Source organism: Pristiophorus japonicus, chromosome 6 (genome assembly GCF_044704955.1).
Source record: "Pristiophorus japonicus isolate sPriJap1 chromosome 6, sPriJap1.hap1, whole genome shotgun sequence".
Taxonomy (NCBI): domain Eukaryota; kingdom Metazoa; phylum Chordata; class Chondrichthyes; family Pristiophoridae; genus Pristiophorus; species Pristiophorus japonicus.
The window spans coordinates 208620731-208639579 of record NC_091982.1 but is presented as its reverse complement, the minus strand read 5'-3'; the positions used below and the strand labels follow the sequence as shown (position 1 = coordinate 208639579).

At 40.7% G+C, this 18849-nt stretch overlaps 1 protein-coding gene across 1 annotated transcript; it reads left to right on the top strand.

Annotated features, from left to right (window-relative positions):
- Positions 1–666: 666 nt before the first annotated feature.
- otol1b (otolin 1b) lies at positions 667–17075 on the top strand (the record flags this gene model as incomplete). The annotated part of the gene is made up of 5 exons (XM_070882330.1): positions 667–1021; positions 4180–4269; positions 4481–4552; positions 9748–10625; positions 17067–17075. Coding segments are annotated over exons 1-5 (1404 nt in total), but the record flags the coding sequence as incomplete, so codon positions are not given.
- Between the last annotated feature and the right edge of the window lie 1774 nt (positions 17076–18849).

Sequence of the window (18849 nt, the reverse complement as noted above, 5' to 3'; positions counted from 1 at the left end):
ATCTTATCGAGATCTTGAGATAACATGATATAATATAGTATGGTGGTTGATTGTATCAGATTATTTTATATAAAATATGAAATTTGTTTATATATATAGAAAATAGAACTTCTGGGTAGATTTTAGAATTTTTAAAAACAAACTTAACAGGATCCAGGACTTGCACACATGGTTAAAGTGGTCTTCATCACTCTTGTAATTTGGAAAAATATGGTCATTTTTCTCTAAACAAATTTATTTTGGTGGCACAACTGCACTTTTGTCCATCGTTCAATTATGGCCACTTTTAAACATGGCTCCCAATGAATGCTTTCTTTGTGCATTCTGATTATGAATAGGCTCACATGGTTCTGGACTATGATCACATCGACATATCTGTACTGAGCACCATCAAATTTGTGACCGAAACTCTGAACCTGGCATCAGTCACAGAAAGGTGATGGATGCGTTGCAGAACTCCACAGGTGGTATTACGATGATACTGAACTTTTGAACATCACAGTTGCATATTCTGTAGATATTTAACCTTTTTATGTTCAAAGTTCTTCTAACAATGCAAACAAATGTGGAATATAATATGATGCCTGACATGGAACTTGTATTTCTTTTAGTCTCTTGTTTCCATGTACTGTTAAAATATTGACTCAATCCTTTTCAGCTGCAAGGATGTTTAGCCTTCCATGGCACACAAAGCTCCTTCTATTGTTCCTCTTCATAGCACAAATAGCAGCAAAAACTACGCCATCGCCAAAAGCTGAGTTTAAGAAAGACAAGGTTTTTACAGGAGCTTTATTTCCAACCTCGACGGAACCTCCAGACGAACTTGATACTGATAATTCATCTGAAAGTTCCACGTTGAAGTCAACATCTCTACGTTTATTTGATACCTTCCCAACTGTGCCTCCCTTTGAAGATAATGGAAATTTTACTATTGATTCAGAAGAGTTCCTTTTTAACTGTTGTGACTGCTGCCCCCCAGTACCAGGACAAAAGGGTGAACAGGGAGAGCCGGGCGAAGCAGGTAAAGATGATACAATTGCAGAAATTCACATTTCTTCCTGTGCATCCTTTTTAGAACCAGTGTGTATATCGCCATTAACATGGCCACTATTATTAACTTCTGCAAAAGCTGCTGTAGCTCTGAAGGAACAATTTGAAAACATATTGAGGGCAATAATCCAAGCCTTTTGGTGCCAATAGCACTGCATTGCTTTGGTTGCCAGTGTTCCAAATTATGGGATGCTAAGGTCTGCTAAGCATCCAGTGCACAGGCCGCCTGATAAAGCAGTCTGCAAGCAGCTGTGGTGCTGAGATCCTGCCTATTGTCATTATATTCTTACATTTAATCAAACTATCCAGTAATGCACTTAGCGTATGTGAACAGTGGTCCAGACAGAGGACACTCATGAAGGATGTAATGCAGGGATGCTTGCTCCAATATTTTTGGGCCATGTTTTGGGCAGATTGATTTGCTGCCAATAGCTGCTTTGTTTTTCTGCAGCAGTTCCAAAGTTCTTTGCTGTTTTCCTGTTGACATGTTAATATATTTATCTTTATGAATGCTTTGTAACAATTCAGCTTACTTGTAGCTTCTAAGGTTGGACCCCAGCTGCCTCTGTGCCTTCCTGAGCATTCTGCAATTTTTAAACTATTTCTCCTGAAGGGCAACTAATTGGCCTTTTTATGAATTGCTTGCACTGGATAGCAGACTTTTTGCCCCATGAAACTCCCATTACTTCAGGCACTAAGTGCCAAGAGTGTCAAATATATATTTGAATTAATGAGGTCAGCAGAAAGCAATGCAGGCATGCACGGTGCCTAAAGAACAGCTGTCCCAGCACTATTGTGCCTAGACAGTACTATTAGCCCCATATAGTACTAATAAGAGACAAATATTCTATTCATTTTTACTGTTAGGTTTGTAATGGAGCAACATTCAACACTGATACCTGATCATGTGCGATTTTCTTGGTTTATATCCATGGTTTTATTCGGCAATATCTTTTAATGCAAAATAAAAGATGAGACCGTTTAATCAATTATTTTGGCAACTTAAAAGTGCAACTGGAAATACAAATCCTTTTCTGAATTTGATTGAATTTTTATACCCAGGCAGATGAAAGATATCTGTGCTTTTTCCACTTTGTCACCTAGTGTCAAACACTTCCAAGACAGTTAAAGCACAAGTTAGATGTAGACTGAATCTGTGTTTACTCTCCTCAATGTCAGAACAGCATCATCTACTGCAGTGAGAATTTTCCCACCTCGAAACTACCCATCTTTTTTGATCTCTTTACTGTGCTGCATTGCAGGCACTGACCCAATTTCAAAAAATGTACTGTCACTGGAACTAGTGGTCTGATATGAATAGAGCAGCATAGTCACTACAATGTAACTGCAACCAATGTCAACTCTAACAATGCTCACCCCAGAATATCAAACCATACACTTAAGTTTATGACCTCTTGAGTACATGTATGTGTGTGTTAATATGCTCAAACATGAATCTGGAAAGGTTCTGTGTCTATGAAAGTCACCTCCCTCTTTGAAGAGGTGTGACCAGTACCATAATGCATATTATGCTCACTGCTGCAAAACATATCATTATCACATAAGAATTGGCGGTATCAAGAAAACATGAGTGACACTGTCAGCTTGGTGCTATTTTTTAAATTCAAGGCAAGACCAGGATTTATTGTCCACCCCTAGAACAGAATTGTGGTAAACTTTGTACTGTGGACTTACATCTACGAAGAATTAGGTTGAATCTGCCCAGACTACTTTTAAATAGGATTCCTACAGCAAGCAGAGAAAAAAGTAATTTTTATTCCTGGAATCTTGTTGGACACAAACAGAGATACTAGAGATAAATCACAATATCTTAAGTCAGTCTGCAACCCAGTCCTACTACATGTAGTTATATATTTGTGACTGCAGTTATAACATTTATACAGAAGCTTGTTGTTACAGTGTAATATGAAATACAGCTGCATGAATATATTTTAAAATTGGCTGGTCTTATGTATGAACTACAAGTAATATAACCCACAGTTAAAACTTGTATTTATGTAGAAAAGATTTTACAATGTGTTTTCAAATGTATAAAAAATTGTAAAACTCAAGTTGTGATCTTCAAACAGTATGAAAGTGGAAGTGCAATTAAACGCAACTGGCAAAGGCAGCTGAAGAACCAAGTTGCAGTCAGTTAAGAGTTATTCCAAATTGAAAATGTCATCTTTACGTTTTTCACAACGATACCATATTCGTGTTCAATATGAAAGAATATCCCAGAAAAATCAAAGCAATAAGCAGTTATCAGATATATTTCTCATGTATTGATTGTGTACATCCTATTAGGAATTGGTCTGTTCTTAAATTTTAACAGTATGATTTATATAACTAAAATAAAAATAAAAACACTCAAAATAGTTGCATCGAACTATAAAAATTGTGATAACATTCCCAAAATTTTAATTTAAGTATTTTTTTTCCTAGTTTAACAATGCTCACTGGCTTGATTGTTTCTAATGTGCAGGGAACAGGGTTGGTGTCATTAGGACTACCCATAATGTTAGATACTCACAAAGTACATTTTTAAATAATTTGAGGGTTGTCCAGTATGCTTATTGGTTCAGGATCTATTTCAATTTGGCAAGGCAGTGATTTGTCACATTAATGTTTCTTCTGGAGTAAATAAAGTGGCTAAATATACTTCTGAATATCTTGATCATGCCAACATAAATCAAACTATCACAGCTGTGGCCTACTTTAGAAACACTAATTTTAAGGTAAAAAAATGAGGTTTTGCATTTTATTTTAAAGCACAGTTGAATTTTCCCAAATTGTAACTTTCAGGATACTGCTGTTTGAGTTTTGGTGTGTTTTGTGTTCACTACATGTAAATTATCAACAGTCATTCAGTTTTGTAAAAAGCACGTTTCATATATTTTGGAATTTATTTCTCCACATGTTCCACTGAACAATTTGAGGCATGTAAGTGGTGTAAGACCATACACAAGGGAGCATGTCCTAGCCAACACTGTCATCTGATAATTATATTTGATACAGTATGGCTTGATAAAATTCTCTGCTTAATCTGTTTACAGATAGCATGGAGATACTTGAACATGAATTTAATCACATGACAATTCAATATTTATTGTTTTTCATCCTTTATAGGGCTTGCAGGTGAAAAAGGAGACATGGGGATAGCAGGTCTACCTGGGTCCCCAGGACTAGCTGGTATAAAGGGCACGGAAGGAGAAAGAGGTAAACTAGATATATGTTTCCTAGGCACATGATTTGATCAATTCACCCTTTAAAGAGGGAATCAATATTAATGAATGTTTCATATTGACAAATCATAAATTGTTAACGCTATTTTGTCTTATATTATTGTTGAACTTTTGTTACATGGTTGAATTTCTAAAACTTGATACTTAATGTGTATGTTTTAAAACACATAATTTTTGCTGTTCAGGACCAAAAGGGGACCGTGGTCTAGATGGATTCGATGGACTTCCAGGATTTATTGGAAAACCAGGGGAAAAAGGTATGGTAAAGTAAATGTTACAGGATTTTTAATGGATCCAATCACAAGACTAGCTTATATAGTCTAATAATATGCAGAATTAGGTTGTAAAATATCAAATAATATCAGTGGCCATAAAACATTGTAATTAGAGGCATTTTGATTGTTATATACGGCAGCACAATAAATCTGTAAAAAGGTTATTTACTATATTTGTCTTGTTATTTATTTATATTTTGCCATTGACAAAATGCATTTTTTATGAATAATTTTGGAATCTTCATCTTCTCCTAATTGCAAGCAAAACATTCAATTCACAGTTAAAAATCTTATAAATGTAAGTAATAAATAATACAGAAGTAAGACAAAGAAGCTTACAAGTTTAATTTTGTTCATTTAGTGTCTGTTTATCCATGGTTCCATGTTCTGGCATTTCCCCCAAACAGTAATCTTCGCAGGCTGCTTTGTTGTGCATTTACCTGATCTAATGGCTGCTAACATACTTAAATACCTACTGGTGAAGAACCATGCGCTGAACAGTAGACTTGAAATTTCAGCCTTCAGAGCTCAGGCTTTTGGGGATCTCTGTCCTGCACCCGGAGCTTTCTGTAGGCACTCTTCTCAGCTGTGTCCTTGTTTGGCTCTGCTTCTCAACCTCAGCTACTTTTGTGCACTTGTCTTACTCCCTTACACTTTCACACTCAGCCGATCACCATACAAATAAACTGAAGCCTGCTCTTAATCTTGTTCCCAGGGTCTTGCCCTACTCTTCTCACTGAGACTCTTAGTGGATTCCTCACACTGGCTTGTGTCTCACTTTTTTACACTCGGCCTGCTCGTTATCCTCTTTGGTTCCTATTCAACATTTTCTCCCAACTAATGTCTCTCTGTACTCCCTCTTGCACCTTCTTAGTTATTAAGGTCACCACACTCCTTGGTTTATTCTAGTTTCTGAATATAATTCCTACAGTTTCGTAGTTACTTACTCTCCTGAGCTCCTGAACTCCTGAACCCACTTCTGCTGTTCAGTTTCTATTCCTGCCCTCACTTTTCTCGCTTTCTGTGGTCTGTTCCCTTTTTTGAAATGCTTCCCGTGCAATGCTCCTTCTGTCTTCCTGTGATCCACAATGCACATTAGCCTCTGCCTAGCTGATTCCATGAACAGACTTTTCTCTTTCCTGCTTTTATTAAAAAGATGCATCCCAGCAGCTCGTGCTGCCTTCTGGATTCTATTTCTGTAGACCTGCTTGGAACTGCTGTCACAAATTGATTAATTTATGGCACTTAACAAGTCAAGTCACTGTTTTCTTTGCATCCCTTCATTGTTTTCTATATTTCTCCCAGTCTTCTGAATTACCACTTTTCTTGGCATTTCTGTAAGTCACTTCCTTTAGCTTTATACTGAATCTTACCTCACATGTTGACTATGGTTGCTTGACTGTACATGTGAAAGTTTTGCTCTTTTGGGGTATGCATTGGTATTATATTGTATTAAATACTTCTTTGAATACCTCACACTGCTTTTCTAAGGCTGCTGATCCTGGTACACTGTGACAGGGATCTGCATAACTTGCCACAGCCATTGTATAACCTCCTCCCACATGGACTCTCTGATAGAGTTGAGAATCCCATTAGGAGTCGGTTGAATTGTTTATTACATCAGACAAAAAGTCTACCTATTACATCACATGGAGAAAATGTTAGGAGCACAACACTGGCAGACTGACTTCAGCAAGATAGCTGGGCACATCATCTTTCCAGTATTTTGTTCTTGACTTTTACTCCATTTGAGTATCAAACAAATCCACAGTGATCCTTTTGGCTTCATGTGTAAGATGAGTCAACAGAAAAGAAATCACACATAACACAGATCTTGGAGTAGCATTTAACAACATTTAAGTGATGCTTAATATGTTTTATAAGAATTTGTTTATCAGTAAAGAGGAGTGAAAGCACCACTTCTGGAGGTTCACACACCATGGTCACGATTTTGTCTAATGAGGTGGGTCCTGGGTGGCCGGGTCTGTAGCCAGGTCTCGGCGTGCTGCCTGCTCCATCCCGCTCTCTACAAGTGATTTTACCTTGATTGAGCTTGTTAAGACTGCCCAGTGAGGTTCCCGGCCAATTAAAAGGAAGCAGGTCTGATGACAGCATTTGATGATGCATCATCAGCAGATTTCCTTAAAGAGACCATGTCCACATTGATTTTGATAGTTGTGCTGTCAGTGTTCTGCAGTATTGAGGTACTGCAAACACTGACAGACATTGCACAAAGATGCATGGCTCTCCCATGACTCCCTCCATATGCTTAGTACACAGGGAGGTTCTCTTCCCTTCCAATGGGAGGAAGAGACCTCCCCAGGAGACCAATGTAGCCTTGTTGCACAGGGTGGCACAAGCAGGGATATCATCATGAGGACCTGGCTGCAGTGGTGCAAGCCTTTCAATGATCTCAGTAGATCACGAAATGTTACTGCAAATTCACACTCAACCTCATCCTGCTGTGCCACTCATCAGATACCATCATTCTGCCTTCCCTACCATACTACTGCACATCCTTACAGCAACTTACTTTGCACCTCCAGCCATCCCTCTCTATCGACATCATTACTTCCCCATCTCACTAGCCACCCCTCACACTCACCCTTATCCTAGTCTAATCATAGCAATTAACAACACACAAGTGTTAGCACTTGGGTGTTATCGCCAATGTTCATGTAAAGTTTTTGTTAATGTGTTGTCAAACATTGAAATCTTTATTTTGAACACTTTGCGTTCTTGGACAGATTTGTGTGCACCTTTGGAAGTGGCTTAGTGAGTTGTAGTGAATGGTCAGACATAACGGTACCCCTCTGCAATGGTGATGAATGTGAAAGGAATGGCTTAGGCATTGCAGGGATGCTTTATGGTGCTGGTGTGGGGTACTGCCAACCTGGCACATCATGTGGCAGCTAGGGTGTACAGCATCAAGTGAAATAAATCTGTCTATGGTGAGGCTGTCCCTGGCCTCCCGGGCGGTAATGTGGTCAGGTGTTGATGCCCTGTGTACTGTGCAGTAATTGCGGAGAAGGTTGGTGTTGTTGTTGGTGATGCTGGTGTGTCTAATGATGTTGGTGGTGGGGCTGATCATGGTGGGATTCTGAGGATCAAGGTGAGATTTTTTTCAAGGGCACCGATGCTGATGGAATAGTTGGCAGGTAAGGTTGAGATGACAGAAGCAATCTGTCAATTGTGAGTGAGGTTGTTCCAATGCATTGACACTGGATAGAGAAGTTTGCTCCAAACATTTGCAAGCTGCATGAAGCTCAATCTGGCTTCAAAATGCAGTGAGCAACAGCTTCTAACCTTGCAAAGTGAACAGCTATGAAATTGAAGCTTTTATAGATCGTTTGCACCTGTCAAGTTAGTAAATCATCCCATGCTGGCACAATGCCTAGCCTCCTTACCTGATGTGATCCCTGAGCAGCGGTGAAGTCATCGGCAAGCATTAAAAATATAAAGGTGAGCTTAAAATAGTTTTTAAGTGCTTGTTAACAAGTTCTTAATAATCTAAATTGCTTCCCCCGTCACTTGTTGTCAGGTCTGTTCAGTGTGGAGGTAGGTTGTCAGCGGGCTCCCGATCCGTTGTCAATCTTTACAAATTTGATAGCTGACCTGCCTCCGATCCTGTCCTTTCAGCGGCAGTAAAATTCCAGCCCATATCACAATGTCTGTCTTCAGATTCTAACACTACATGGATTCAAACTATTTATGTAGGGATATATTTATTAATGGTTTATGTGAACAGTGATGCATTTCAGAGCATGTACATGTAATAATGAGTGACATATTTGGCTTCGACATAGGTATTTAAGCAATTCACTTTAATTATTTAACATCATTAATCTATACAGGTTAGTCTACTTAAAGGATGAAGAAAATCACCTAAATTCAGCTACTGATATAAGTAACTGAAGTGTGCTGAAGGAAGTCACAGTATTCATGCAGCAAAACTTGATTTGACAATAAACTCAGATTATATAAGAATCAGTTCCTTCTGTAACTGTACATTTACCAGTTATACAATTGCTGGTTAGAGGTATCCTGAAAGCAGACATTCTGTGTAGGTCTCAGATCCGACCCACCTCCCCACCCCGACACACACACACACACACACACATACGCCATTCAACAACATTAAGTTCTACTTCAGTGGCATCATGTAAGGGGATAGCAATTGTGCAGGACTCCTTATTTACGATGCAGTTTTTGAAGCATAAAAAGAGTAACCAAAGGGGATTGAAAGATACTAGATGAAATGTGCAATTTTCTTTCTTTAGAACATTTAGGATTACAGGACAATTTAGCAGACTATACATTTTGTTTGAGATCGTATGAGCATAGTTAATGTCTATAGAGATTATTTCATTGATTAACTTTGCAAAAGCTGTAAGTGCTCTGCCAACTTGAAAATGCTCCAGAATGATTAACCTAAAGGGAATTTTAGCATCAATAATAAAAGTTTTCAAAGATTTTGAAGGTTTGCATGGTGCGTAGGCCAAAATGACATATTAACCGAGAAAGGCTAACAATATGCAATGGTACTTTCCATACATTCCAGAGATTCTTTTAGGAAAAGTTAAAACTCAAGAAACTGGAGACTAAACAGCAGCCAAAAAAAGGCTGCAATTTATTTGGCAAAAAGCCACCTTAAGCAAAGTATAGGAGACTATTGTAATAGAGAACATTTTAACAACATTTGGTTCAGTGTAAGCTTATTTTATATTGCTAATTTGCATTTAAGTGCTCCTTCCTGCCTAATATTACTTCAGGATATGATCTATAGTTTGATTGCTGATTTTCTGTTTGAATTTTTTCCACTTAATTATATTTCACAGACCTCAAATTACATTTTTGACATGTATACAAATGCACATCATTGATCATCCTTTTTGTACCATATACACATAAAGTAAATAAAAAAAATAAAATTAGAGCAAATTAATATGAATAAATATACATGACAAGACGTGTAATTAAATAGCTTATTCCTGCTCCTTTACTTCAACTTAAATGATGTGCTTAGTCTAATACCAAATGCATTTTTTTTGTTTATAATTGAGGTAAAATTATTCTTCTTGAAGTGTGTTTCTGAATGATCATTATTATCATATCATATGCAAATAAATTGTGAATAATCAGAAAATGTGCTTAACTTCTGTTGTCTTTATTTTCAGGTGAGCAAGGAGCAAAAGGCGATAAAGGGAATATTGGTTTTCCAGGATTTAAAGGAGATAAAGGAGATAAAGGAGGTCCCTGTGAAAACGGCACCAAAGGAGATAAGGGGGAGCAGGGGGATGTGGGCAAAATGGGGTTAACTGGAGAAAAAGGTGAGAAAGGTGAGAGAGGAGATGTAGGAGAAAAAGGAGAATGTGGGGACATTGGTGAGAAGGGTGATCGTGGAGATTCGGGGGTAGAAGGTGAAAAAGGTGACAAAGGAGAAAAAGGTGAGCCAGGGAACGATGGTATTAAAGGAAATGATGGATTGAGTGGGGCAAAGGGAAATGAAGGACAAAAAGGAGACAAGGGGGATCGAGGACTACAGGGATCAAAAGGCATTGTAGGACCAAAAGGAAGAGATGGTGGTAGAGGTCTGCGTGGGCGAAAGGGTAATCGTGGACTAAGGGGTTTGCCAGGAGACAAAGGTGAAGAAACAAAGGTTACACCATCTGCATTTAGTGTGGGATTATTGCCTAATAAGTCCTTCCCTCCAGTTGGTACCCCAATAAAGTTTGAAAAAAGTTTCTACAATGACCAAAATGTCTACAATCCAGAAACTGGAAAATTCCGTTGTAGTATTGGAGGTGTTTATTTGTTTTCATACCATTTGACTGTGAGAAGTAGACCTATAAGAGTTAGTCTGGTAAAAAATGGTACTCGGACCCTGAAGAGTAGAGATGCAATTTTCGGTCAAGATATAGATCAGGCAAGTGGCATGGTTATTCTTAAATTAAAACCCAATGATGAAATCTGGTTGATGATAACTCGAGACTGGAATGGGATTTTTGCCAGCAATGATGATGATAGTACATTTACAGGGTTCCTTTTGTATCCAGCTTAGGCTTTTTAATATATATATATATACACACACTTCTGTCATATTGTAACCATTCTGGAGCTCCTTTTGAATGTACTGTTGGTTTTAGATCTAGGCCTTGCTGGGTCAATAAATGAAATAGCCAATATTTGAAATAATCATAAAAAGTGAATTTAATTTTGTTGATTTTTGTTTGAAATAAACTTTACATTGTACTGAGTACATTATATTAGTTCATTAAACCAATAAAGTCCGTGACAATATGGCATTTATTTGGTTTTCTTTATTGTAATTTTGTACTGTTAAATTTTCAAGAGTAACAGACTATTTAACAAAAATTAGATAAATCTTTAGGGCTGAATTTTGGTGAAAAACCGCCACCTCTGGATTACCACCGAAAAAAACCGCTAGGATTTTTAAATTAAGATCAGCGGAATTTTGATCAACACTTTTTAAAAAATCCACCCGCCGTGCAAAATTGGTGTTCCACGTGAATTTTCGGCTGATAACACATCCTGGACAAATTCAGTGGTATTCTAGAAAAATTTGGACCAAGGCTGCGAGTTGGTCCTAGGAGGGGGGAGAAACACAAAAAATAGTTTTCAACAAAACAAAAAATAAAAAATAGGAAAACATTCACAGGACCCTTCTGCATTGAATCGCTGCAAAAGTATTAAAAATAACTTTAACTTACCTTTTTTTGCAGGGTTTCATTTTACCGCCGATCGAACTGCTGCTTCCACTGGTTTCTCCCTGACATTTTTTTTCTCCTCACCTACGGGTCACCACTACCACCAAAATTGGGCGGAAGTGTTTTTTTAGTGTTGCACGCCAGCGGTTTGCTCCCCAGCGGCATTTCGAAACTGCAGTGGTACATTTTGATCAAAATTGCAACGGGTGGTATTTCGGCAAAAAATATGAATGCCATCCAAAAACCCAGCAGAAATGATGACCAAAATCCACCCCTATAGTTCTTGTATTTGGTGTGAAGAAAAGGGGGATGAAATTGTCCATTTTTACAACAACATTAGTGCTTTTGGCCATGTGCGCTGACCCCTTGCACCCCACAGGGTAACTTGCCCCACGGGCGGTGAGGATGGTGCTGACCGATGTCACCACCAGCTTTGTGGGTCACGAAGCTGGCGGACATCCGCTGCCGGGGCGCCCCTTAAAGGGGATGCCGTTTGCGCTTGGGCAGCCATATTTTTCTGTCGGCTGACTTTTCTGTTGGCCTGTAAGTGGTGGCCCGCGCCTTGACCGGGCTGCCATCATGCAGCACAGCACTCCATTATGGGTGACAGGCTGTTGGCCCGGTCAAGGGCGTCCCTGATGGCCCAGTGGCGGCCGCCAAAGGGACTGCAGAGAGCGTAGCTGCCCTTCCCTTTAATTGAAGGGGAGTGGCGTTCTGCCATGTCAGCATTTTACGGAGCATCCACTGATGTTGCTGGCGGGGCGCTGGACTCTGGAGCACGCTGGACCCTACCGCTCCGGGAGCGCCCCACCACGGACGCAGAGCGGTCAGGGAGGAAGAGCCGAATTCCATGGCGGGGGTGGAACTTCCGGGCCAGGCAACAAAATGTCCCAGCCCCGGAAGGGTACTGCCTTCAAATGGGGCACGGGGCAATTTTGCCCTGAAAATGTTAAAATAATAAAGTAGTACAGTGCTAATGCTATAATATTGATACATGGAACTATCTAGGCAGATTTCTTGGGGACTGTTCTGTGGACAATACATTGTTCATTATGATAAATGCTTTGTTTCGCAATTCATTTTATCAATAGTGGCTTTTAACAAATTCAAATTCAATTTGAAAGAGTATGACCCAATATCTGCCTCTAACCATATTAAAGCTTTTGGGTTATTGAAATCTTTATTCTTAGTGTGTTTCTCACCGACGAGACTCTGGGGATAATTTTCAACATATCGCAAAAGCGTAAAACTAATGTTCATTGAAGTTAATGAAAAAGAAAATTGAGCGGTTTCTAGAACAGTGACCCGATCCACAATACAAGTTTTATGCTACAAAAGTGAGTTTATACAAAGGAAGCACGGAACATCTTTGTATGGTTTTATGTAACAGTGAATTTGCAGTTCATGCAGTAGAGAATGCCCTCGCATCAATGAAAATATATAAAGATGAAGAACTGTTCAACAGGGTTATTTGGTTTAGAAGTTCGACACAAATTTGAAAGAACCCTGGTTGCTTAAAAAATAAGAGAAGCTAGAACTGCATCCTGTGCATAACTGCTACTATAGTCCAAGCCATTATAAAAGTATAACCAAAAAAGAGAATAGAAATTTGGTTTAGATGGTGGCGCAGAACGAGTGGTCTGGGAACTGTCGCCCATGAGACGCAGCACCTGATATTCAGCTACATTGACTGCAATGGAATGGAGCACCAGACGCTGTGTATAATGAGTGGCCAATCCCATACTGCCCATTTTGCGCAACTGCCCAAACCGAATTTCTAGACCTAGCTTCCAAATCTTGCCTGTTAAATGATCTCTTGCCTGAGCGGTCCACCACAGCCACAGGCTACAGTATGGGGCAAGAGCCTTCTACTTCCCTTTTTGAATAAAATGTTGAAGCTCCCATCCACTGCTTCAGACCTGACTGGAAAGTTAAGGGGGCCAAAATTAAGAAGACTTCAGATGGAACTGATTTCAGTCTCATTTATAATCCAAAAACAAGCACAGACAGGACATACTGGACACTATAATTGGCCTTTATTATTTCCCAAGGAAGCTACAACCGAACTTTTAGATGCCTGCAAACAGATCTGTAAACCACTTTCATGACAGGCATAGCTCTGTCCATAGTTGTCAGATAATCATTGCCTTGAATTTCGATGTTAATAATGGCCCAGAATTTATGTTGGGTAATGAAGGTGAACTGACAGCGTTCGCCATCATTACCTCTCTGAAACTGACTGCAGCGTCAGGATTTAGCGCATGCACTGTGGACACCGCTCCCCATCCTCTCATAGCTGGCAATCAATGTAATCGGTGAAATCAGCGAAACTGATGAAACCTTGAGCGTTTCCGTGGTAATATCGCTGTTAAATACCCCTTTAAATGTTAAGCCTTGTTGAAATAGGTGTAATTGGGGTTTTAACAGCATATTGACTGGTACACAAATATTCTGGTCCTGAAAAATTAATTTTTATATTTGTGGAGTCTCAAATGTCTCCATTATGATAAAAATTTTAATTAAAAAAAAAAAGTTTGTTCATGATATTTCAGCTTCTACATTATCCCCATGTGAGAGTCCCAATCTTTATTTCACTCTCTGTAACATTTTTAAAAGTCCAGATAAAAGCAGCTTCTCATTTCCTGGTTCGCTGTCTGAGAATTCAGCAATGTGATTGGCTGCTCAGACAGTTTGTTGATGTCACAGCATATTGCACTAGGGAATTCCACTACAGAGCACTGCAACCAATTATGCATGCAAAAAAGCAAGCTTCTTGCCATAGAGATTGCGAGATCCCTGTGCGCAGCTTTCTTCAGGGCCAGCGGCGACACCTTTGCTTCACCTCTGACTGCAAATTACGGACCAATGAGTTCTACCAGGCAACAACAGGTGATGTCCGGCAAAATCATTCAAACGCTAATGCACAGTTATAACATATGGATGATAGTTGCTTGAGCCAGGAAAATCATCTATTCCCTATGGAAAATGCTCAGCAATATGAATATGCCCCGCAGAGATGGGAATCTCCAAAGTACAGGACATTATTGATGGTCTGCATGTGGCCTTATAACTTCCTGCCTCAATGCTGCTCCATTCACCTTAGTGCCTGCTGCCCTGCCAATTTCCATGATTCAATCATTTTATGGTCATCCATGGCAGCATCATTATTTCAAGAGTCAAAAAGACTGGATGGATGGCCACTGGGAAACCAAGGCTATCCACTGCAGTTATAATTACTTACCCCATTGGGACATCCAAGGACAAATCCTGATGAGTGGTATAATGAGGTGCACACCTCATGTCTCTGACACAAATTTCCCCTGAAAAGGGGCCTTGTCATAGAGCAGTGAGAAGACAGACAGCAACAGCCTTTGGCAGAAGACAGCTCTGACCAGGAGGCAGGAGACTTGGCTGCAAACTGAACTGAGCACTCAGCATGAATCATTAGCCAGATATTGCATTTAATTAAGTGTCCTAATCCAATGCACAAAAGTCATCGACATATGTGATGTATAGCCTTGCCAAATGAAGTATCGCCACCAGCCTTATGTCAACTATGAATACAACAGCATTTCCTCCCAACTACTTTAACCTGCCTCATGATAAAATAACTGTCGGGACACATTTCAGTATCAGTCATTCCAACTTTTATTTAGTCTTGCAGTGTGTGATGCAGGTGTGATCAGTGAGTTTTCCTGTTAGTAAATATGTACTTCCTAACCCCATGCTCCTTTCAAGTGTTTCTCTAGTGAGAGGAAGTCGTGAAGTATTAATGTACGCATCAAGATCATCCACCAGATCCTTGTGCTAGCTACATATGCCTGTATGCTCTGTGATGCATCTGTAATCATTTTTGCAGAATGGCTTAGTGGCTTTGCCCTAAGAGACATTTGCATTATCCATGCCAGCACTTGCTAATCTCCTGCTGCTTGGCGTTCCCTTAGAATGGTCAAAGATCTGTGTGGCAGCAGATTGTTAGATAGCATTGGTGTTTCTGAAACCTTCCATTACCTGGTTATCCAAAATTGTGGCTGCGATTTCAGCCACCGAAGCAGGCACAGTGTGCCAAGGCAGGTGGCAGATTGCGACCCCGCTCACGGCTCCATCCCGCTCTGTGAGAAGAATTTTCTGTTGATGGGGTTTGTTAGGCATGCCCTGTGAGGTTCCCGGCTAATTTAAAGGAAGCGGGTCTGATGATGGTCATTTGATGATGCGTCATCAGCTAGTTTTGTTAAAGGGGCCATGGCCACATTCATTTTGACAGTTGTGCTGTCAATGTTCTATGCATATGGAGGGAGTCACAGCACGCAGGAAGGTTTTCTTCTCTTCCAATGGGCAGACTGCCAGGACACCAACGCAGACTGCTTGCACATTGTACAGGAGGGCACAAGCAGGGATGTAGTCAGGAGGACCTGGCAGCAGTGGTGTAAACCTTTCAATGATCTCAGTAGATAATGATGCATTACTGCAAAGCCACACTCAACCTCATCCTGCTGTGCCACTCATCACATCCCCATCACTCTGCCTTCCCTACCCTACTCCTGCACATCCTTACACCAACATACCTTGCATCTCTCCCCATCCCTCTCTATCGACATCATCACATCCCCATCTCACTAGCCAACACTCACACTCACCATCATCCTTGTCCAGTCATACCAACTAACAGCATACAAGGGTAGGCACTTGGGTGTTTTTGCCAATGTTCATGTAAAGTTTCTGTTACTGTGTTGCCAATCATTGAAATCTTTATTTTCAACACTTTGCCTTCTTGGACAGATTTGTGTGCACCTTTGGAAGTGGCTTAGTGAGTTGCAGTGAATGGTAAGTATAGTGTATCTGTAAAGCATGCACTCCCATGTTCCGCCACCAGGGAGTGCATCCCTTGGGAGCACTGTATACAAGCCGGCGCCGAAGGCCTGTTCCTCACTCTGGAGTGTCTTAATAAAGACTGAGGTCACTGTTACTTTAACCTCCCTGTGTGCAGTCTCATCTGTGTTAGGAACACAATAACTGGCGACGAGTATATGAATCCAACGCAAATATGCAGCAAATTGTGGGCATCCTGGAGAAGTTCTCTGAGGGTGAAGACTGGGAAGCCTATGTTGAATGGCTAGACCAGTATTTGTAGCCAACGAGCTGGACGGAGAAGGAAACACTGCAAAAAGGAGAGCGGTCCTCCTCACGGTCTGCAGGGCACTGACCTACAGCCTCATGAAGAATCTTCTGGCTCCGGTGAAACCCACAGATAAGTCGTATGAGGAGCTGAGTACACTGGTTCGGGAGCATCTTAAACTGAGGGAGAGCGTGCTGAAGGCAAGGTATCGGTTCTACACGTGCCAGCGATTTGAAGGTCAGGAAATGGCGAGCTACGTCGCTGAGCTAAGGTGACTTGCAGGACAATGTGAATTTGATTGCTACCTGGAGCAAATGCTCAGAGATTTTTTTGTACTGGGCATTGGCCATGAGACCATCCGATGAAAGTTTTTGACTGTAGAGACACCGACCCTCAGTAAGGCCATTGTGATAGCACAGGCGTTTATGTCCACCAGTGATAACACCAAACAAATCTCTCAGCACACAAGTGCTAGCAATGTTCATAAATTAACTGGAGCTGTGTTTGCAAGCAGAAATTTACAAGGGCAGAACCCACAAGTCTGCAACTGCCAGCAGGCCTCAGGTGGACGAATTAACTGTGCAGATAGCAGTTAACAGATATGATGTGGTTGGCATCATGGAGACATGGCTCCAGGGTGACCAAGGCTGAGAACTCAACATCCAAGGGTATTCAACATTTAGGAAGGATAGACAGAAAGGATGCGGGGTGGCATTGCTGGTTAAAGAGGAAATTAATGCAATTGTAAGGAAAGACATTAGCTTGGATGATGTGGAATCGGTATGGATGGAGCTACGGAATACCAAAGAGCAGAAAACGCGAGTGGGAGTTGTGTACAGATCTCCAAACAGTAGTAGTGATGTTGGGGAGGGCATCAAACAGGAAATTAGGGGTGCATGCAATAAAGGTGCAGCAGTTATCATGGGTGACTTTAATATGCATATAGATTGGGCGAACCAAACTGGAAAAAATACGGTGGAGGAGGATTTCCTGGAGTGCATAAGGGATGGTTTTCTAGACCAATATGTCGAGGAACCAACTAGCGGGGAGGCCATTTTAGACTGGGTGTTGTGCAATGAGAGAGGATTAATTAGCAATCTCGTTGTGCGAGGCCCCTTGGGGAACAGTGACCATAATATGTTGTAATTCTACATTAGGATGCAGAATGAAACAATTAATTCAGAGACCATGGTCCAGAACTTAAAGAAGGGTAACTTTGAAGGTATGAGGCGTGAATTGGCTAGGATAGATTGGCGAATGATACTTAAAGGGTTGACAGTGGATGGGCAATGGCAGACATTTAGAGACCGCATGGATGAACTACAACAATTTTACATCTCTGTCTGGCGTAAAAATAAAAAAGGCAAGGTGGCTCAACCGTGGCTATTAAGGGAAATAAGGGATAGTATTAAAGCCAAGGAAGTGGCATACAAATTGGCCAGAAATAGCAGCGAACCCCGGGACTGGGAGAAATTTAGAACTCAACAGAGGAGGACAAAGGGTTTGATTCGGGCAGGGAAAATAGAGTACGAGAGGAAGCTTGCAGGGAACATTAAAACGGACTGCAAAAGCTTCCATAGATATGTAAAGAGAAAAAGATTAGTAAAGACAAACGTAGGTCCCCTGCAGTCAGAATCAGTGGAAGTCATAACGGGGAACAAAGAGGTGGCAGACCAATTGAACAAGTACTTAGGTTCGGTATTCACTAAGGAGGACACAAACAACTTTCCGCATATAAAAGGGGTCAGAGGGTCTAGTAAGAAGGAGGAGCTGAGGGAAATCCTTATTAGTCGGGAAATTATATTGGGGAAATTGATGGGATTGAAGGCCGATAAATCCCCAGGCCCCGATGGTCTGCAGCCCAGAGTACTTGAGGAGGTGGCCTTGGAAATAGTGGATGCATTGACAGTCATTTTCCAACATTCCATAGACTCTGGATCAGTTCCTATGGAGTGGAGGGGAGCCAATGTAACCCCACTTTTTAAAAAAGGAGGGAGAGAGAAAACGGAATTATAGACCGGTCAGCCTGACATCGGTAGTGGGTAAAATGATGGAATCAATTATTAAGGATGTCATAGCAGCGCATTTGGAAAGAGGTGACATGATAGGTCCAAGTCAGCATGGATTTGTGAAAGAGAAATCATGCTTGACAAATCTTCTGGAATTTTTTGAGGATGTTTCCAGTAGAGTGGACAAGGGAGAACCAGTTGATGTGGTGTATTTGGACTTTCAGAAGGCCTTCGACAAGGTCCCACATAAGAGATTAATGTGCAAAGTTAAAGCACATGGGATTGGGGGTAGTGTGCTGACGTGGATTGAGAACTGGTTGGCAGACAGGAAGCAAAGAGTAGGAGTAAATGGGTACTTTTCAGAATGGCAGGCAATGACTAGTGGGGTACTGCAAGGTTCTGTGTTGGGGCCCCAGCTGTTTACAT